Below are 21,689 nucleotides of genomic sequence, written 5' to 3' on the forward strand. Positions count from 1 at the left end.
AGATGGAGAGTCACAGATCACAAATTCAGTGTGGGTCGGAAGTGGGCTATGGGAGCCAGGAAAGCTGATGTGATCTTGGGCTGCATTAACAGAGGCAGAACTTCCAGGAATCTGGAGATATGTATATCCTTTTGATTATTTGTCCACTGGATATTGACTTATTGCCCAGATAGGCTTTTATCAGTTCCCAATAAATTATTTTATTCATATTTATCAAAAATATTTTTTCAGTGACAACTTCCAACAAATATTCACTAAATGGTAACTGGGCAAAAATACTATGCTAGCTTCTGAGTAAGATCCAAAACTCAAATAAGAAACTGTAACTTGAGTTGACTGTCTTTATGTCACAGACATAAATAACAACAATAAACAAAATTATGAAATACATTAATTAATGTATAATAATACATTAATCAGAGAAGTACAAAATAATGAGGTCCAAGGGGAAAGATATTGGGGGATCGATCAGGGAAGTGTTCTTGGAGGAAGTAGTATTTGAGTTGGAATTGTAGAGGTTCAATCAAGAAACATTTTATTAAGTGCCTCCTTTTTACCAGATACTATGCTGGCAAAAATAAAACAGTCCCTGCCCTTGAGGAGCTTGCATTCCGTCAGGAGACACAGTACATATATGGGTAGGCATCCACAGAATAATGTAAGGTAGGGGATTTTGGTGGAGAGGCCCTATAGCTGGAAGATCAGAAAAGGCTTATGTAGAAGCTGGTGTTTGAGAGAGGCAGAGATAAGAAAAGTGCACGAAGGAGGACCAGCTGTACAGAGACATGAAGACAGAGGAAGTATCACCTAGGAGGAGCAGCAAGAAGTCCCTCCCAGGACTACCGAATGGGTGGAGGGGAGGGAGGGATTGACAAAAGGGCTGAGAAAATAGTTTGGAGCCAGGTTTTAAAAGGCCTTAAGTGCCAGATCCTCGAGGTAGAAGGAAGCCACTGGACTAATGTGGAGTAATGTGGTTGGACCTATACTCACTTAAACAAGTATATGGTTGATATATTGGAGTGCGGAAGGAGGGAGGAAAGGGAACATTTAAAGGCTACTATATGCCAGGTACTATGCTAAGTGCTTTACATATATTCTCATTCAATCCTCACAACAGTCCTGGGAGATAGGTGGCTATCATTATCCTCATTTTACAATTGAGGAAATGAGGCAGATACGTCAAATGACTGGCCCAAGGTCACACCACTAGGAAATACCTGACACCAAATTTAAACTTGGGTCTTCTTACTTCAGGCCCAGTGTTCTCTCTCCACTGTGCCACCTGCCTACCTCTTTGTCACTTAGTGGGTAGACTTGAGGCAGGGACTCCAATTAGGAGACTGTTGCAACAGTCCAAGGAAGATATGATGAATGTCTGAACTTCGGTAGTAGCTGTGCAAAAGGGATAGATAGGAGGTAGGGGCCTCTACTTGGGTGGGGACAATGGGGCTAAAGAAAGGAATAGATGCAAGAAATGTATGAAGATGGAGGTAATAGAACTTTGTAATTGAGATTTTACAGAGGTGTGATAGAGAGAAAAGTAAAAAAATAACAGCAAAGTTTCAAACTTGGGGAATATGAACTGTCAAATTAATGGCGCTGATAGGATATATCTAGGTAGCTATATCCTATCTATTGTTGGAAATGTAGATCTAGAGTTTAGAAAAGACTTGAGAGAGAGAGATGTGTATACGGACACACACACATACACACACACATTGTCATTCAGTCGTATCTGACTCTTGTGATCCAAGGGATCATATTGTCCATAAGGTTTTCTTGGCAAAGATACTAGAGTGGTTTGCCATTTCCTTCTCCAGTTTTATGCAGGCAGGGGTTTAGGTGACTTGTCCAGGGTCACACAGCTAGTAAGGGTCTGAAGTCAGATTTGAAACCCAGTGCTCTATCTGCTACACCACTTAGCTGCCCCATATATACATACATATACATATATACATATGCATATATGTGTGTATGTATGTATACATATACTTTTTTTCCCAAAAAATAATCTGTGTAGGAGTGGTAGTTGAAGCCTTTGAGTGAATGATTACCAAGGGAGAGAGCATATGTAGAAAAAACAACCAAGGACCAAACTTTGAGAAGAGAGTAAAAAAGAGGAGAAAGAACCATTAGAAAATCAGGAGAGTTGTAACATTGAAACCAAGGAACTCACCTCTTGAGTGCTCTTCCTCAGATATGATATTCCATCTCCCCTCTTTGGGTCTTTACACAGTACCTTTGGTTGCTTCATTCCCCCATATATGGAATGAAAGCCTCACCTCTTTTTCTTAGAACCCTGTGTTCAACTCAAATGCCATTTCATACATGAGGTCTTTCCCAATGGCTCTAGTTTTGGGTGTATCCCTTCCTCCCTTATCTGCCCCTTGAAATTGCCTTGTATTGGGGGCAGCTAGGTGGCGCAGTGGATAAAGCAATGGCCGTGAATTCAGTAGTACCTGAGTTCAAATCCAGCCTCAGACACTTGACACTTACTAGCTGTGTGACCCTGGGCAAGTCACTTAACCCCTCATTGCCTTCCCCCCCCCCAAAAAAAAGAAATTGCCTTGTATTTATTTGAGTGTGACAGGTACCTTGCTGCTTTCTGCAAACTAGAGAAGCAAGGGAATACAGTTTTCTGTGTTTTTTAATTTACCATTTTATTTAAATTTTTAAAATTCTGAACTTTAATACCTCAAAAGATGAGCATTTTCATCTACACAGAACACCAAAAAAAGGATTGTATATGAAACCATGAATCAACATTTTATATACTTTTTTTTTAGTCTGTAATAAATTCCACATTACTTTCTTTTTTTTTGTTTTTTTGTTTGTTTTTTTGTGGGGCAAAGGGGATTAAGTGACTTGCCCAAGGTCACACAGCTAGTAAGTGTCAAGAGTCTGAGGCTGGATTTGAGCTCAAGTCCTCCTGAATCCAGGGCTGGTTCTTTATCCATTACACCACCTAGCTGCCCCCATTCCACATTACTTTCAAAGCTGTCCTGCTTGTCTGTGCTTCCTTCTGATCTTCCTTATGTTCTCTTCTGTGCATTATTTAAAATGTTTTCAGTCACCCTCTTCTTTGGGGAATTATTGCTGTCCCCCTAATTAAAAAACAAAAGAAAAAACCCTTATTAAAAATAGTCATACAAGGTGCAGCTAGGTGGCACAGTGGATAGAGCACCGGCCCTGGAGTCAGGAGGACCTGAGTTCAAATCCAGCCTCAGACACTTAACACTTACTAGCTGTGTGACCCTGGGCAAGTCACTTAACCCCAATTGCCTCACCAAAAAAAAATAGTCACACAAATGAATACACACAATGGACATTATGCACATTGAGACCATACTCAAAGTCTTGGTCAGGAAGTAGGAAACATACTTCATCACAGACCCTCTAGAGTCACAAGTGGTCATTGTATGGAGCAGAGTTCTTTTTTTTTTTTTTGGTGAGACAGTTGGGGTTAAGTGACTTGCCCAGGGTCACATAACTAGTCAGTGTCAAGTGTCTGAGGCTAGATTTGAACTCAGGTCCTCCTGAATCTAGGGCGGGTACTTTATCCACTGTGCCACCTAGCTATCCCTGGAGCAGAGTTCTTAAATCTTCCCAAGTTGTTTTTTCTTTACTGTGTCGTTGTCATTGTATAATTTGTTCTGATTTTGTTCATTTCACTTTACATCAGTGCACATGACTCAGGGTTCTCTGAAATAGCGTCTTTCGTTCTTTCTTTCCATGTTATAATATTCCATTCCATTCATATACCATAATTTGTTCAGCCACTTTCCACTTGATGAACACCCTCTTAGATTCTGGTTCCTCTTCAGAATAAGGAAATTGGGCAGCTAGGTGGTGCAGTGGATAAAGCACTGGCCCTGGATTCATGAGTACCTGAGTTCAAATGTGACCTCAGACACGTGACACTAGCTGTGTGACCCTGGGCAAGTCACTTAACACCCATTGCCCCGCCAAAAAAAAAAAAAAGAATAAGGAAATTAGTTTTACTTTCAGCTATTCCCTTCCTCCTGATCCCCTCCCACCATTGCATTTATGTTTTTTTTTTCTTGTAAAAATATGGAACGCTTCACGAACTCGCATGTCATCCTTGCGCAGGGGCCATGCTAATCTTCTCTGTATCGTTCCAATTTTAGTATATGTGCTGCCGAAGTGAGCACTGCATTTATGTTTTTGGTTTTGTTTTTTTTTTTGTGGGGCAATGGGGGTTAAGTGACTTGCCCAGGGTCACACAGCTAGTAAGTGTCAAGTGTCTGAGGCTGGATTTGAACTCAGGTACTCCTGAATCCAGGGCCAGTGCTTTATCCACCTACCATTGCATTTAATGTATTTCTACATCAAAATATTGTCAGGGGGGAGATATATTCAACCCTCCTTTGTTCATTTCATTTTTGTGTGTGTGTGTGAGTGCAATTGGGGTTAAGTGACTTGCCCAGGGTCACACAGCCAGTAAGTATCAGGTGTCTGAGGCTGGATTTGAACTCAGGTCCTACTGAATCCAAGGCTGGTGCTTTATCCACTGCACCTCCTTGTGTTTATATTTTAAAGTTCCTTGTGTTTATATTTTAAAGTTCCTGCTCAGTTCTGGTCTTTTCATTAGAAATGCTTAAAAGTCCCCCATTTGGGGGTGGCTAGGTGGTGCAGTGGATAAAGCACCGGCCCTGGATTCGGGAGTTCCTGAGTTCAAATCCGGCCTCAGACACTTGATACTTACTGGCTATGTGACCCTGGGCAAGTCACTTAACCCCCATTGTCCCGCCAAAAAAAAAAAAGTTCCCCATTCCATTTAAGATCTATTTTCCCCCTCTAGGATTATACTCAGCTTTGCAGGGTAAGTTATTCTTGGTTGTTAAGTCTACATCTTTTGCCTTTTGGAATATTATATTCATATATCTCCTCTTGTCTTGATATAGAAACGGCCAGGTTTTGTGTGATCCTGACTTGTTCCTTGGTACTTGAATTGCTTCTTTCTGGATGCTTACAGTATTTTTTTTCTCTGATATGGAAACTAGATTTTGGCTGTTACATTCCTGGGAATTTTCCTGTGAGGGTTTATTTCAGGAGGTTATTGGTAGATTTTATCTTCCCTTTGCCCTCCAGTTCTAAAAGATCTGAGCAGTTTTCATTTATTTTCTTGAAATATATTGTCCTGTCTTTGTGTTTTCAAGGAAGTCCAGTGATTCTTAAATGATCTCTCCTTGACCTGTTTCCAAGGGCCATTTTCTATACCAGCCATTTATTCAGTCGTTTTAATTTTTCAAGTTTTTTTTATTATCTGATAGAGTGATTTATTTTCATTTAGTCTAATCTAGTTTTCAGGAAGTACCCTTGAGTAAGGGTTGCCACTTTTTCTTCTAATCTGTTCACTTCCATTTATTTCCCCTAGCACTTTTATTTCATTTTTTTAATATCTTCTAGGTATTCATGTAGTCTTTGTGGAAAATATATTTTTTCCTGTGAGTCGTTGCTTGCAGTTGTTAGAATTATTTTTTTCCTTCTAAGCTGAATATTTGGGCATCTCTAGATTTACAATATTTTTTAGTAGTATAGTCGTCAATGTCTTCATTAATCTACTCATCTTTCTAGCTTTAGTTCCTGAATTGGGGCTTTGTGCCAAGGCCAGACTTTGCCTCCTGCTAGGATTTTGGGTGGAGTGATGCCCCCGCCCCCACCCACCTTGTTCTTGTTCTGGGTAACTTTAATTCCTATGCAGACCTCCAGCTCCTAAGGTCAGAGTCCCCAGATCTTTGAGGTTCGGTGTGCTGAATTTGTTTTTCTTCTTACAAAGGGATATTTACTTCAATGACATAGCAAGAACAAGTACAAACATTTCCCCCAATATCTCTGCAGTGTACTTTCTCCTACACCACTTTGGTCTTTGGAGGAGTAAACTCAAACCTTAGTTCAGTTCTATATTGCATTTGAGTCCTGCTGGCCTAGGGTCCCAAAGGTCCCTCATGAAGATTAGTGCTTGGTCCCTGGAGCATCAGTTCTATAACAGCTACAAAATCTAGCCTGGTTTCTGTCTCTTGCATTCCTGTGGCTCGCTCTTCCAACCAGGATTGGAATCCCTGCACTTTATTTTTTTTTAGTGAGGCAGTTGGGGTTAAGCGACTTGCCCAGGGTCAAACAGCTAGTAAGTGTTAAGTGTCTGAGGCTGGATTTGAACTCAGGTACCCCTGAATCCAGGGCTGGTGCTCTATCCACTGTGCCACCTAGCTGCCCCAGAATCCCTGCATTTTAAATGGAAAAGAGAAAATGAAAAAGGCCAGTGGCAATGACTCATTTTCCCAAGGGTCATAGGACCTCAAAGTTGGGAAGGCCCTACAGCCAGTTCCTTTACTGCATAACTTCCTCACTGTGTGCTATGAGTCACCCTGACTTCCCCTAGATGCTAATGGAGCAAAGAGCCAGAGTGCTGGATTGTTAGGATCCACCTATGGCATCTTTAGACATAGTTCTAGGGGCCCCAGAGCCCCAGGGTGCCTAAGTAGTCTGTAGGTTTAGCCTTGCTCTGCCACTCTGGTCACTTCCAGGGTCCCCACTTTGTGCTTCCAACCACCCTGGAGCTTTCTGATGGGGGCAAGAAGCTCCACTCTTGCTACCTCCAGACACAGAGGCTTATGGGCTAGTCATATTTTTGGCCCACCTCTGGTCATAGTGGAAGACTGATGGCTTGTTTACCTAAACTAATCCTGGTTTTGCTAATGCCTCCTCCCCCCCCTTGCCTTTTTTTTTTTTTTTTGTGGTTCTGGGTTAGAAGTCATTTACTGGGGCAGCTAGGTGGCGCAGTGGATAAAGCACTGGCCCTGGATTCAGGAGTACCTGAGTTCAAATCCGGCCTCAGACACTTAACACTTAAGTGACCCTGGGCAAGTCACTTAACCCCAATTGCCTCACCAAAAACCAAAAACCAAAACAAACAAAAAAAAAGAAGTCATTTACTGTAGTTACTCATATTTCTTGATCACTCACTATTCAGTCTGATGCAAATCTCAGATTTTTACTAAAATACCTCTGGCAGGGTTTTGCTGTCTGATCCCATTCTTGTAGCCATCTTGGCTAGAAGCATACAGCGTGTACTCTGATAACAAAGTGCTACTAACCCTGCAGTTCACCAGCCTGATGACTCCATCAGAGTATTCATTGTATATGCATAGGCTTTCCCAACAGATACAATGTTCTCACTCCTCACCAAATGTTGCTCTCCTACAAGTTCTTAGACTACTCCCCCGCCCAGTGCCTTGAGCCCTCCCAGCTTGTAGACAGTGCAGTTGGCTCCCAGTTTATTATTGATATAGGGGATGAAAATGGATTATTAAAATAATGGAAATTCTAATTTGACTCACCCTGCCACACATTTGGAATATTCTTTTCAGTCTCTCCAACTCTGTAGTTAATATCACTCTATAGGCTAACCATACTATATCCACACAGTTCTGGACCCCTTCAAATCAAATGTGCCACCATCCCTAGGATATAATCCAGGGCTGTCAATCCACTCCTCTATGACTTCATGTACCATCCATGTAGCTTCCTGGGCCAGAATATGTCTCTCTGGCTGCCACTCACCTATATATGTTATCTTTCCCCTGTTGTAACCATAGCACTTATCACAGTGCCTGGCACATGATAAATGCTCAACAAATGCTCTTCTGGCTTCTTTCACATTTAAAAAGAAATGTTGCCCAGATTTGGACTGGCATCCAATTGAATTAATTCCCAAGAATATTTATCTTGAAAAGCTATTGCAGATGGATAATGTACTCAGTCCAGAATTGAATAGGAGGAAGAGATTTTGGAAAATGGGCAGCACTTTCAGTAATCTCTTCCACACACACAAAAATTAAAACATCAATATTATCACATTCTCTATACAGTTATGAATGAGAAAACATCAGAATCTCATTTTGAATAAAAATTTCAGGTGACCCAAAGGACAGTGGGAAAGCTGTACATTGGATGAGGCAGGAAGCCAGATTGCAGGGTTTAGAAGCAAGCAAGAGGAAAGGAAGCAGAGGCATTAAAATTAGCCTTTTAAAGAATTTAGCTGAGGGGCAGCTAGATGGCGCAGTGGATAGAGCATCGGCCCTGGAGTCAGGAGTACCTGAGCTCAAATCCGGCCTCAGACACTTAATACTTAACTAGCTGTGTGACCCTGGGCAAGTCACTTAACCCCAATTGCCTCACTAAAAAAAAAAAAAAAAGAATTTAGCTGAGAAAGAAATGAGAAATAGGAGACAATAGAAATAAGAGTTAATGAGGATTCCTTTTTTTTTTAATTTCTTTCTTTTTTTTTTTAGTGAGGCAATTGGGGTTAAATGACTTGCCCAGGGTCACACAGCTAATAAGTGTTAAGTGTCTGAGGTCAGATTTGAACTCAGGTACTCCTGACTCCAGGGCCGATGCTCTATCCACTGTGCCACCTAGCTGCCCCTGAGGATTTCTTAAGGATGGGGAAAGTTTGTGAATCTTGGGAATGAACTGGTAGAGTTTGAAGAAAAAGAGGCAATGACATTGGAGGCAATCTGCTAGTGAAGAAGGGAAGATATAATATCTTTTTAAAATCACATTAACACTGTCTCTTTTTTTTTATTTTTTTTAGCAACAAACATTTATTTTACTTTTTCCAGTTACATGTAAGGGTAGTTTTCAACATTCATTTTCATAAAATTTAGAGTTTCAAGTTTTTCTCCCTCCCTCCTTTTCCTCCCCCCTCCACAAGATCGCAACCAGGTTATATATGTACAATCCACAAGTGTTCTTTTTATCAGTTCTTTCTATGGGGGTGGATAGTAAGCTTCCTCATTAGTTCCTTGAAATTGTCTTGGATCATTGCACATGGCACTGCTGAGAGTAGTTAAGTCATTCATAATTGCTCATTGAACAACACTGCTGTCACTATGCACAATGTCCTCCCAGCTCTGCTCACTTCACTGTAAATCGATGTTCATTAGTCTTTCCAGGTTTTTCTGGGATCATCCTGTTTGTCATTTCCTATAGCACAAAACCATTCCACCACAATCATATAGCACAGCTTCTTCCATCATTCCTCAATTGATGGACATTCCCTTGATTCTCAATTCTTAGCCTCCACAAAGAGTTGCTATATTTTTTGAACAATTTTTCCCACTTTTCTCTTTTTCATGATTACTATTGTTAACTGTTTCCCTTCCATCCTATTCCCTTCCCCATGATATTTATTCTATTATCCCTCTTCTTTCGTCCTATCACTCTTCAAAAGGGATTTGCTTCTGTCTGTCCCCTCCCCCAATCTGCCCTTCCTTCCTTCTTTTGCCCCTCTCTCTTTATCCCCTTTCCTTCCTATTTTCCAGCAGGGTTAAAGAGATTACTCTACCCAATTGAGTGTGTACTTATTCCCTCCTTGGGCCAATTCTGATGAGATTGAGGTCTTTGAGCCAATTCTGAAGAGTGTTAGGCTCATTTACAGCCCAGATTAAATAGATTACTCCACCCAGTTGGGTGTGTGTTAGTCCCTCCTAGAGGCAACTCTGATGAGTTTAAGGTCTTTGAACCTTTTCTGATGAGTATAAAATTCATTTACTGCCCTGCTCCTCTCCTATCTCTTCCCCCACTCCATAAGGCTTTTTCTGTTTCTTTCATGTAGGATTTCACCTCTGCCCTTCCTCCCCCCCCCACCCCACATTTCTCTCACCCCTCACTTTAACCCTAAAGATGTCATCTTGGGACAGCTAGGTGGCGCAGTGGCCCTGGATTCAGGAGGATTCAGGAGTTCAAATAGGCCTCAGACACTTGACGCTGTGTGACCCTGGGCAAGTCAGCCCCACCCCCAAAAAAAAAAAATCAAGTCAGTTGCCTTCCTTTAAGAAGCTAGTTCAGTACCTGCCTTTCTTTCTTATTCTATTAGCCTTAACATTATCAGTTTGTATTAATCTGTACTTGTTGATTTATTGCTTTTTGGTTTTGGGTTGGTTTTTTGGGGGGTGAGGCAATTGGGGTTAAGTGACTTGCCCAGGGTCACACAGCTAGTAATTGTTAAGTGTCTGAGGCTGGATTTGAACTCAGGTACTCCTGAATCCAGGGCCGGTGCTCTATCCACTGCGCCACCTAGCTGCCCCTGATATATTGCTTTTTAAGGATTTGTCAATACTTTTCACATATATGTGTTCATTTGTACATGTGTTCTATTTCTTTGATATTTCCTGCATAAGCCAGAATACTGTGAAATAGGTGCTAAACGCTGATTGAGTTTTCATTCCCTCTAACTCCACTCTCCTTTTCCTATTGTTCCTATCCCATCTCTTTCAGACTGACCGCTAAGAGCCCTGTGACCTGCTAACTGCTTCCCTCTTTCTTTAGGAGTTTATGTCTGCCTAATCACAGTACGACCCCAGTCTGAAGAACTTCTTCAGACCCTGAGTGTGGCTGACACTTCAGTCTATGGGTGGGCCACACTCCTCAGTGAGCGTAGCAAGAATGGCATGCAAAGGATCCTTATTCCCTTCATCCCTGCATTTTACATCAACCAGACAGAATTGATTCTTAGCAGCAAACAAGACATCGGAGAGATAAGAGTTTTGGGAGTGGACCGAGTATTAGAGAAACTGGAGGTATGTTTTAGGATGAGCCAAAAAGAAGGAAAAATAAGGTTAAAAATAAGGTTTAGATTCTTAGTGCAGATGGTAAAATTTGAAAAATCTACTCACAACATTTTGTTTTGAAATCTTGTGTCCTGCTCTAGGATCTGTAACTTAAGAATCTAAAGGAGATGAAAATGTGAAGTGTTAACTATTTGCTGTTGTTTAGTCATTTTCAGTTGTATCTGACTTCATGACTCCATTTGAGGCTTGCTTGGATGAGATACTGGAGTGGTTTTTGCCATTTCCTTCTCTAGCTTATTTTACATATGAGGAAACTGAAAGCAAACAGGGTTAAGTGACTTGCCCAGGGTCATGGAGCTAATGAGTGTTTGAAGCCAGATTTGAACTCAGGAAGGTGAGTCTTCCTGACTCCAGATGGGTACTGTATCCACTGTGTCACCTAGCTGCCCACATATTTTACTATAGACACATGTAAAAGATTTTGAAGGGTTGGAAAGAAATCTTAAAGGATACTTGTACCTGGGGATGAGAAACATGAGAGAATTCAAATTCTTTTTTTTTTTTGGACAGGGAAATGAGGGTTAAGTGACTTGCCCAGGGTCATACAGCTAGTAAGTGTCAAATGTCTGAGGTCGGATTTGAACACAGGTCCTCTTGAATCCAGGACTGGTGCTTTATCCACTGTGCCACCTAGAGGCCCCTAGAATTCAAATTCTTAAAACTGAAAATAGTGAGCTGATTGCTCATCTTTGAAGACATCAGGACAAAACTGAATTGAAGTAGTTAAGGTTAAATCCTCTTTGAGGTCTTTGAGTGCATTAGCCCTCCCCCACCGTGTAGTTTGTTAGATAGAATAATGCCTGAAGGCAAGGGAAGAAATAAATGAGATGGACTTTACAGATGTCTTCCAGTATTGATTGATTACTAGTACAAGAAGCTCAGAATTTAACAGAACTTTTGCTAAGATTTTTGAAACTCATTTTTAACAATGCACTAAATATTCTTCAGCTTTCATTCTCTAAGCAAAATCACATGATACTTCTAATAATCATAAGCCTCAACAATTTATTAAGATCAGCACTTTGGAGCCATTTTTAAAATTCTAATTTAAAAAACATGTTTCTTTTCAGTCCTGTAAATATACAGATAGACTAGGTCTGACTGTTTCCTCTTCCATCCTTCACTACATAAATGAGGCAAAATGAGACAGGAATTATTAAAATGGGAAATTGTAAAATGGAAAATTTTACAAAAGGGGAGAAAATTAGATTAGGTGACTTATTTGTATCTGTTAAATACCCAGAGACTGTGTTCAGTCCAATACCCCACCCTCTTCCTCCACTTTCTTCTCTTCTACATCTCCCAGCATATTCTTGGTCCCTTGGTATCACTTCCACCACCATTTCTTCCATCTTGGTTCCCTTCAACTAGGTAACTTCAATGGAAAAGGTTCGAAAAGGATGGAGTTAATTATATTAAATTAAAAAGGGGCTGCACAAACAAAACCAATGCAACCAATATTAGAAGGAAATCAGAAAGCTGGGAAATAATTTTACAGCAGGTGTCTCTGATAATGGCCTCATTTCTCAAATATATAGAGAACTGAGTCAAATTTATAAGAATGCAAGTCATTGGGGCAGCTAGGTGGTTCAGTGGATAGAGCACCAGCCCTGGATTGGCCTCAGACACTTAACAATTACTAGCTGTGTGACCCTGGGCAAGTCACTTAACCCCAATTGCTTCACAAAAAAAACCCCCAAAACCAAAACCAAAACAAAATGTTTTTAAAAAAAAGAATACAAGTCATTCCCCAATTGACAAATGGTCAAAGAATGTGAACAGGTAGTTTTCAGATGAAGAAATCAAAGCTATCTCTAGTCATATGAAAAAAATGCTCTAAATCACTATTGATTAGAAAAATGCAAATTAAAACAACTCTGAAGTACCACCTCACACCTATCAGATGGGCTAATATGATAGAAGAGGAAAATAATATTGGAGGGAATGTGAGACACCCATGCTCTGTTGGTGCAGTTGTGAACTGATCTATCCATTCTGGAGAACAATTTGGAACTATGCCAATGGGCAATCAAACTCTACATACCTTTTGATCCAGTAATACCACTGCTAGGTCTATTTCCCAAAAAGATTTTAAAAAGAACGGGCCTACCTATTTGTACAAAAATATTTATAACAGCACTTTTTGTAGTGGCAAAGAATTGGCAATTGAGGGGATGCCCATCACTTGGGATGGCTGAACAAGTATAATTGTAAAAGAATAATATTGTGCTATAAGAAATGATGAGCAGAGGGGCAGCTAGGTGGCACAGTGGTTAAAGCACTGGCCTTGGATTCAGGAGGACCTGAGTTCAAATCCAGCCTCAGACACTTGACACTAGCTGTGTGACCCTGGGCAAATCACTTAATCCTCATTGCCCCACTCAAAAAAAAAAGAAATGATGAACAGCCTGATTTCATAAAAACCTGCACTTCTATGAACTAATACAAGTGAATTGAGCAGAACCAGATCAACATTGTACACTGTAACAGCAATGTTGTACAATGATCACCTGTGAATGACTTAGCTAAACTCAGCAATATAGTGATCCCAGGCAATTCCAAAGGACTCATGATGAAAAATGCTATCCATCTCCAGAGAGAACTGGTGACATCTGTTTGCAGATCAAAGCATACTATTTTTCACATTATTTTTTTTCACATTATTGTACAAATAGGTCCTTTTCCTGGTCTTTTAAATTTTATTTTATTATTATTATTTTTTTGGAGAGGCAATTGGGGTTAAGTGACTTGCCCAGGGTCACACAGCTAGTAAATATTAAGTCTCTCAGGCCAGATTTGAACTCAGGTCCTCATGAATCCAAGGCCAGTACTCTATCCACTGCACCATCTAGCTGCCCCTTTTACATTATTTTTAAGTGGGTTTCTTTTCTTTTAGTTTTTCTTCTTTCACAACATAATTAATATGGAATTATGTTTTACATGATTGCACATATATAATCTATATCAAATTCCTTACTGTATTAGGGAGGAGTAAGATGAGGGAGTGGGGGAGAAAATTTGGAATTAATTTTTTTTTAAATGAATGTTAAAAATCATCTTTTCATGTAATTGGGGAAAAATAAAATAATGGAGTTCTCTCTAAAATAAGGACATGACTCTTCTTTAGGTTTTCCAAGGGCTAGGATCCACCATAGGAAAATTGGGCCTTAAAATAACAAAAGATTTAAATTGAAAAACATTTTTTCTTTTTTTTTTTTTTCAGTGAGGCAATTGGGGTTAAGTGACTTGCCCAGGGTCACACAGCTAGTAAGTGTTAAGTGTCTGAGGCCGGATTTGAATTCAGGTACTCCTGACTCCAGGGCTGGTGTTCTATCCACTGCGCCATCTAGCTGCCCCCCAAACTTTTTTTCAAATGAAGGTCAGCCTTCTCTCCCTCCTACTTCCCTGCCCTCACCTACCCCACCCCCCCACTGCAGAAAGCAAAAAACAAAACAAAACATGTTACAGACAAAACCATTTCTACTTTGAGCCATATTAACTCTTGAGTCTATCACCTCTCAATCAGGAGGTGAGTAGCATATCATAGTTGATTATTGTGGTGATCAGAGTTCCTTAGACTTTAAAAGTCATTTGTCTTTACAATATTGTTATTATATAAATTGTCCTCCTGGTTCTAATCACTTAACACATCAGTTCACATAATTTTTTGAAACTTATCTCCTTCATCATTTCCTGTAGCACAAAAGTATTCCATCATATTCAACCATTTCCTAATTGATGGGTATACCAACACTCCCCCCACCCCCAGTTTCTAATTCTTTTGCCACTTCAAAAAGAGCTGCTATAAATATTTTTTTGTCCATGTGGGTAGTTTTCTTTCTTTGTTTTCTTTGGGGTATAGCTATAATAATGGTGTCATTGGGTCCAAGTGATGTGGGATAGAATTTAGCGTCAAACTGATTGTGAGTCATCCCAAAAGAATTACAAGACTCAGTGACTCAAGTTTCCCAAGTTTTAATACTGTGGGTGACCACAGGGAGAGAACCAGATGTTTGGAAAGGTATCTCTCAAATAAGGAAAGACAGTTATATTTATAGTATGGATAAATTGATTATCAGTCTCATAATAATCTCCACCTTGGGGAGGGCCTGTCCTCATAATATTCTCCACCATGGGGTGTTTCAGGGGAGGGCTTATCCTAATTTGGAGTTCCTGGGGTCCTAAGCCAACCCCCGAGGCAGGTACCTTTTTCAGTGGAGGTGTTTTGGGGGTTTACATGTTCTAAGGTGAATCTGGAGACAAATTTGGCCTTTTCTGCACGTCTCTTTATGGTTCCCATGGCTAATTTCAAAATATAATCATTTTTCATTAGAATTTCTATAGGTTGTCTTTTTCCTTTATTGTTATTTTGACCTGACCCGCTCTGGTTATGGATGCTGATCACTGTGGATATGAGAACCTAGCATTTTGACTTGTAAGTTATCCATTAACTGGGATCTAACTCCCTTTTGGAGCTAATATCTGAATTAGAGCTTGGATCTTAGGTTTTTCTATTAACCCCTTCTCACCTCCTACATCACAAGAGTACACATAGTTTAGTAGCTTATTAGACATAGTTCCAAATTGCTTTCCAGAGTGACTGGATGTTTCATAGCTCCACTAAAAGTGTATTAATGTAGCTGTTTTCAAATAGCCCCTAAAATATTTGTAATTTTCCTTTTGGGGCATTTTTGGCATTGGGAAGGGTGTGAAGTAAAACCTCAAAATTGTTTTCATTTGCATTCCTTTAATTTTTAGTGGCTTAGAGCATTTTGAAATGATTATTGATAACTTGGATTTCTTCCTCTGAAAACTGCACTTTCATATTCTACAACTAATTATCAATTGGGGAATAACTCATTCTTTTTATCAATTGGGGAATAACTCGTTCTTATAAATTTTAATCACTTCCCTAAAAAAGGGTAAAATGTAAATTATATGATACATCTTTAGAACAGATTCTTTTTTTCTTTCTACCTTTTTTGTCATGGACCCCTTTGTCAGATTCATGAAGGAAATGCTAAACACCCGCTAGAGGTTAGTTAAATTAAAGATGTCATTTTTTCCCCATCCAACTTAACAGACCTCCCCAAAATCTAAAGGGTCTGTGGACCCAGGTTAAGAACTCCAGCTTTATAAAGTAACCTTGTTTGTTGACTATAATTAGCTTATTTAATTCCCCTCCATAGTTAAATCCTATTATTAGTAGTGCTGGACTTCATCTTCGTTCTTCTCTACAGTCAATCCCTCATCCTTTGGGGCTTTGGGTTTGGGTGGGTGGGGGGATATTGTTTTGTTTTGGAGTGTACCTGGAGTCAAAGCTATTCAAAACTCTCATCCTTTTAATCTGCTTAAGTCTCTTTCCTGGGAAATAGAAGGCCTCCTCTTCAAATCCCATTCTGTAGGGAAAAAAGGTGTGGTCCTTCAAACCTACAAAAGCCTAAGAAATATTCATTCTATAGTCATCAAATGTTCAATTCAGAGGCATAGAAGGTTAGTGACCTGGATTTTAACCTCACCAGTTACTAGCTTTCTGACCATTGGTAAATCACCTACACTACACTCTAATTTCATGTAAAATTGGGTTAGTACTTTATACCTCCCAGGCTTGGTTTTAAGAGTATTTCCGCATACTGCTAATCTAACTTTTAACTTGCTTCATTGTAGTGGGGAACTAAGATTCCAACTCAGTGTCAGTGTTCCCCTTTTACATGCAGAACTGGCTCATGGGTCTCCTTAGAATCCTCCTGCATGCACTGCTGTGGGTGCATAGAGGATTGAGATAGGAGAGATTTCTGAATTTCTTTCCCCTTCAAACAAGAGCTACTTTATTTTCTCTTTCAGGTCTTCCCTAGCTCCCCGGTCCTGGTCGTCTCTCCCCATAAGAGATCATCCCTCATTCCAGGGTTGGCCATCTACCCAATTCACGTTGTGAACTTCACATCACTTCAGCAGATGGCAGCTCCTGTCTTCATCAACATCTCTTGTATGCTGACAGGCCAGAGAGAGGCTGTGCCCGTGAGGGCAGTGATAGAGAAATCCAGCATGGGTGGTAATTTCCTGGATCTTTAATGAGATTCCTTTCTAGAGCAGCTGAGGTGAAAACTTCCATTTATTTCAAAAGCTATCCCATTGGGGGTGGGAACATGTTATTACCACTTTATGTAAAAGGAAACATTTCCAAGGGCCACAGTGACAGTCCCGCAACTTCATGAAATGTTTCCTTTCTTGTCATCAAGCTCCAATGGCTCTCCCAGCTTCCAAACCCTCTGTGTAATAAGGCTTTGATCCCCAGGTAGACTGCCTCCACTTGTCCCACCTAGATCAGTACACGCCTTTTGTATTTCTTTGCCTATTGTTCCTATGTCTTTTTCTATGTCATTATTTACTATTTAAGCTAGAATAGAGTGCTAGGCCTGGAGTCAGACTCATCTTGTTGAGAAAAAGCCAAATGGGGGGCAGCTAGGTGGCGCAGTGGATAGAGCACTGGCCCTGGAATCAGGAGTACCCGAGTTCAAATCTGGTCTCAGACACTTAACACTAGCTTGTGTGACCCTGGGCAAGTCACTTAACCCCAGTTGCCTCACTCATCTTTGTATTAGAGGTATTCAGTGTTTTTAGAATCACAATGTCACAGATAACCCTCTAGTCTTCTCCACTGGCTATGCCACCTTACCTTAATTGCTAGGAAATTCAACCCCTTTTTTTGGCTTTTGGAATGGATCATTTAGGTTAACTTAAAGAAAAGGATACAGTATATGAATGAGGTGGATCCAAGTCCCAGTCCTTTCACCCATTTGGTTTAATTCAACTAGTTTTGTATATCGTAAGCATGAATACCCTTTACTAGGTTAGGCTCCATAAAGATTAGCTATACCAACTATTCTCATTTTTAAAAATGTTTTATTTCTACAAAACATTTAGATCAATGTGAAGAGTCGGGTGTTGTTCGGCAGCTGATTGGGTCTTACCAAATTCTGCTCTTTACCACTTTTGCTGTTCTTGCATCATCAGCTGTCATCTTCCTGAGTGAGTAAACCAGTGGTTTAAACCTTGTCATTTTTCATTCCCCATTCAAATTGTTTAAAGAATATGTTCAGAGGGGCAGCTAGATGGCACAGTGGATAGAGCACCAGCCCTGGAGTCAGGAGGACCTGAGTTCAAATCTAGCCTGAGACACTTAACACTTACCAGCTGTGTGACCCTGGGCAAGTCACTTAACCCCAATCGCCTCACTAAAAAAAAAAAAAGAGTATGTTCAGGGGCAGCTAGGTGGTGCAGTGGATAGAGCACTGGATTCAGAAGGACCCAAGTTCAATTCCCGCCTCAGACACTAGCTGTGTGACCCAGCGCAAGTCACTTTACCCCAATTGACACACACACACACACACACACACACACACACACAGTAAAAACAAAAAAAGAATATGTTCAACTACCTTAGGGCCAAATGTGTCGCACAAAGGGATGGGATGGGGGGGGGGTGTCCACGCTGGACTTTCACACACCTGCAAACCCTTGTGCTTATTGACATTGGATCTTATGGTGGAATTGTCTACTTGTGCACACCTGTTCACCTAGGTACCTGCATAGTAGTGATTGAGTCCAGAAGCCCTGGGTTCAAATCTTCCTGATCCTAGGTAACTGCTTTTCTTTGTATCACTGTCTCAGCAGAGTCTGACAAATAAGCACTTTTATTAACCTCTTCTCTACTTAGCTCCCTAGTATACAGCAAGCACTTAATGCCTTTCCATTCATCCCAAAGCATAGTTGGGAACCCCATAGTATACTGTAACGATTGGAATAATGCCACCTGCTGGATACTTACTGTAGAAGAGTTCTGCCCATGAAGGGAAGGTCTTTGAGGGCAAGACCAGGAGTCTTTTCTTCAGGATTCAGGAAGTGACGCGGACTAGTGGGAGGAGGAAGGAAGAGACTGGCGCTCAGTCTCGGGCTCTTTCCTTTTGGACTCGGGCGGAGAAGGGAGCTAGAAATGTGCTCTCCCTTTAATAGATAGGAATCTAGGCCTTTTTCTCTCTCTTTACCAAATTCTTATTCTCCTTAATAAATGCTTAAAAGTCTAACTCTTGCTAAAGCTTATAATTTATTGGCGACCACTCATTAGATATTTTAGACAGACTAGCTAGAATTTTAGCCCTTAACAATACTTTAGACCAAAAATTTATCTGTTAAAGAATCCCAGCTACTCAACAAACGCCTAAAATGTGAAAAGCTCCTATTCACATGTTTAACACTAAAAATCCATGAAAATGTAAAAAATTCTCATTTAAGAGCATCCTCTCAGTCTACCCAAAATTACAGCATGCCACCAAACACATAGCTATCATTTAAAACCTCTTCACTCCCACTCCATATTATCTTTTTCTTGGTGATTCCAAGTTTCCCTGACTGCTTCTTTTTCATTCTTCCAGCATACAATGCCTTCCTCAACAGGATACAGACAGTTCCAGTTGTCTATGTCCCAACCCCAGGAACTGCACAGCCAGGTAAAAACTTTTGTGATAACTCTTCTTCAGTTACTATGTGAAAGCCAAACCCTTCAGCTCTCTCCCTTTCTCTTTCTAGGTTACTCTTATCCTCCCACAAATCGTCCATTCCTCGGTCCACAACCTCCACTTGCCCCAACCAGGCTGCAGTACTGGTTATGGAGTGTGAGACACTGATCTTATACCTAGAAAAGGCTTGGCCACATTTGGGAGTTCGAAGTACTACAATTCCACCCAAGCAGCAACTGCCTCCGATTTAAGTATCGAAAACTTGAAATAAAAGGATCATAACTGCTGTTAACACTATCTTGTTGAGGTTATTGCCTGCTCCCCTCAAATATACTTTCATTATTTTATACATAAGCTTTATGATCCAGGTAGGAAAGTACAATTCTTAAAGACAAAGATAGATTTATTCTGATTAAAAGATAGAAGGTCTAATGCTTGTTGAAGCCCACCCATTCTTCTAGTCCATAGTGTTTATGCTACTGATAGGGCCACCTTCGCAACATTAAAGCAAGAAAGACAGTGAACAAAACTGTACCAAATTTGTTTTATTCTTTACACTTCCTCATTCATCTTGATTAAGTCATTAGTGCTGCTTCCTTCTGAAGGAGCATCCTGGGAGAGAAAGAACCAATTGTTAGTTTTCATCTTAGTTACCCTAAGCCAAAAGATAAAATTTACCCACCCCAACCCCTTTTTAGGGGCAGCGGATAGACTTTGGGCCTGGAGTCAGACTCATCTGATTTTCAGACACTTAACTAGCCGTGAGACCCTGGTCTAGTCTCTCAACCCTGTTTGCCTCAGTTTTCTCATTTGTAATGAGCTGGAGAAGGAAATGGCAAACCATTTGGCCAAGAAAATCCCCAATGAGGTAACAAATAATCAGGGCTAAACAACAAAACCCCCTTCAACCATCTTTGTTAAACCTTCACGATTACCCTAATCAATCTTACTTTTTCCCCCCAATGCTTCCCTAAAACCCTTTCATTTGAGCTTTGAAGTTCTCAGAAAGGCCACAGGGATAATTTAAACACCTCCTCTTAAGCAAGGTTTTAAGTAATCTACAATTCTTTAAACTGCTTATCGCAGATTTCATCAAAATCTACCATTTCAGAAACCACTCGCTTCAAGCACTGACCTTCTGTAAGTCTTGCCTTTCCTCCTGTAGGCTGACAAAGTACAGTGGAGCATCCGACACAGAGAACCACCGTTTGTGCGTGGCTGAAGACAGTGGTGATTTTATAGCAGCCTGAAATGGACAAAGCAGGGGTTAGAACACTTCCCATCACCTTTTCCCTCACAAATAAGCACAGTACCCTAATGGCACATGTAATTTGTTTCTTTTTTTTTTGCGGGGCAATGGGGGTTAAGAGACTCGCCCAAGGTCACACAGCTAGTAAGTGTCAAGTGTCTGAGGTCGGATTTGAACTCAGGAACTCCTGAATCCAGGGCCGGTGCTATATCCATTGCGCCACCTAGCCGCCCCCTAATTATTTGTTTCTTAAAGTAGGAAACTCGAAGCCACTTAAGTTACATATGCCCTGATACGGGTCTGGGGTAGCTCAAACCCCAGACCCTTATCATGCCCTATAACTCAATAAAAATCTGCACTAAAATTGATGAGTTAAGATAGAAGCAAACCACACCACACCAATCCTATCAACAAAAAAAGAGGTTAACTAATTGCCAGGCATAGGCCAACCGGCCCTGCCCTGAAACAACCAGGCTGATAATATTTCTGGCTCTGTCCTTTAAAGACCCTCATTGTTCTTCCACGACCTCCCCCACAACAAACCTCCGGTATGGAGGTTTCAGTTCTTTGGGTCAGCAACCCCTGGGGGAAATGATATCAATAACACCCCTACGTTACCACAACAAAGCCTCCCCCCACCCCACCTCGCAGGTCCCAGGATGAGGGGGTAAAGGGGGGGCATTGGGCTGGGCGGCCGCCGTCGGGCGTGGACCGGGATCACGGAGGCGCGTGACGCGCGGGGCGGGGGGACCCTGGCCGGAGCACGCGGCGCCAACCGCGAGTGACCTCACCCGGGCACTTTACATCCATGAAATACGAGTTCGGACTCTGCACCAGACGCTTCTTCTTGTGTTTCCGCTTCTCCTCCTCGGGAGAGGGGTGCAGGAGATCTTTCGCGAGCTGCGAGGGGCGGAGAGGGACAGATTAGCGACCCCGGGAGGAGAGGAAAGGCAGTGGCCGCCATGTTAGGGCCCCGTCTCCTCCCTCATGCACGGGGGACCCGCTGCTGCCCGTGGAGCTAAGGTCGTTAAGAGGGGTTGTAACCGGGGGGGGGTCCCTCCGCGGAAAGCAAAGGATCTGGGGCAGGCAGAACACGGCTCCATCGGAGTCCGAGCAACTCACAGGCATGTTAGCACGGGGAGATCTTCACCGCCGGAAAAGAGCGAAAGCGGAAATCCTGATCCTTATATATTTCGGGAGGGCGGAAGTGACGCGACGGCTTCGCCGGGCCACCATATTGAGGAGGTCGCTCGTATCCACGCCTGCCTA

The 21,689-nt window shown here is 41.4% G+C and overlaps 2 protein-coding genes and 1 non-coding gene across 3 annotated transcripts in view; 1 reads left to right on the forward strand and 2 right to left on the reverse strand.

Annotated features, from left to right (window-relative positions):
* Nucleotides 1-19,410, forward strand: part of NUP210L (nucleoporin 210 like) — a 138,394-nt gene extending 118,984 nt beyond the window's left edge. Inside the window, exons 36-40 of the mRNA XM_044005441.1 lie at nt 10,354-10,615; nt 16,499-16,707; nt 17,580-17,684; nt 19,088-19,162; nt 19,242-19,410. Coding sequence (XP_043861376.1) covers nt 10,354-10,615; nt 16,499-16,707; nt 17,580-17,684; nt 19,088-19,162; nt 19,242-19,339 — 749 coding nt within the window. The 3' untranslated portion in view covers nt 19,340-19,410. The remainder of the gene's footprint in view (nt 1-10,353; nt 10,616-16,498; nt 16,708-17,579; nt 17,685-19,087; nt 19,163-19,241) is intronic.
* Nucleotides 4,066-4,172, reverse strand: LOC122726856. The gene has a single exon (XR_006352850.1). It is a non-coding gene; the product is annotated as a U6 spliceosomal RNA (small nuclear RNA).
* A 291-nt stretch (nt 19,411-19,701) lies between the features above and the next one.
* RPS27 (ribosomal protein S27) lies at nt 19,702-21,689 on the reverse strand. The gene is made up of 4 exons (XM_044003796.1): nt 21,543-21,689; nt 21,212-21,320; nt 20,307-20,417; nt 19,702-19,783 (listed from the first exon to the last, which is right to left on the reverse strand). Exons 1-4 carry the CDS (start codon nt 21,546-21,548, stop codon nt 19,755-19,757), a joined length of 255 nt encoding a protein of 84 aa, XP_043859731.1. The 5' UTR covers nt 21,549-21,689; the 3' UTR covers nt 19,702-19,754.

The sequence above is a fragment of the Dromiciops gliroides genome, chromosome 4, assembly GCF_019393635.1.
Source record: "Dromiciops gliroides isolate mDroGli1 chromosome 4, mDroGli1.pri, whole genome shotgun sequence".
In the NCBI taxonomy this organism is placed as follows: domain Eukaryota; kingdom Metazoa; phylum Chordata; class Mammalia; order Microbiotheria; family Microbiotheriidae; genus Dromiciops; species Dromiciops gliroides.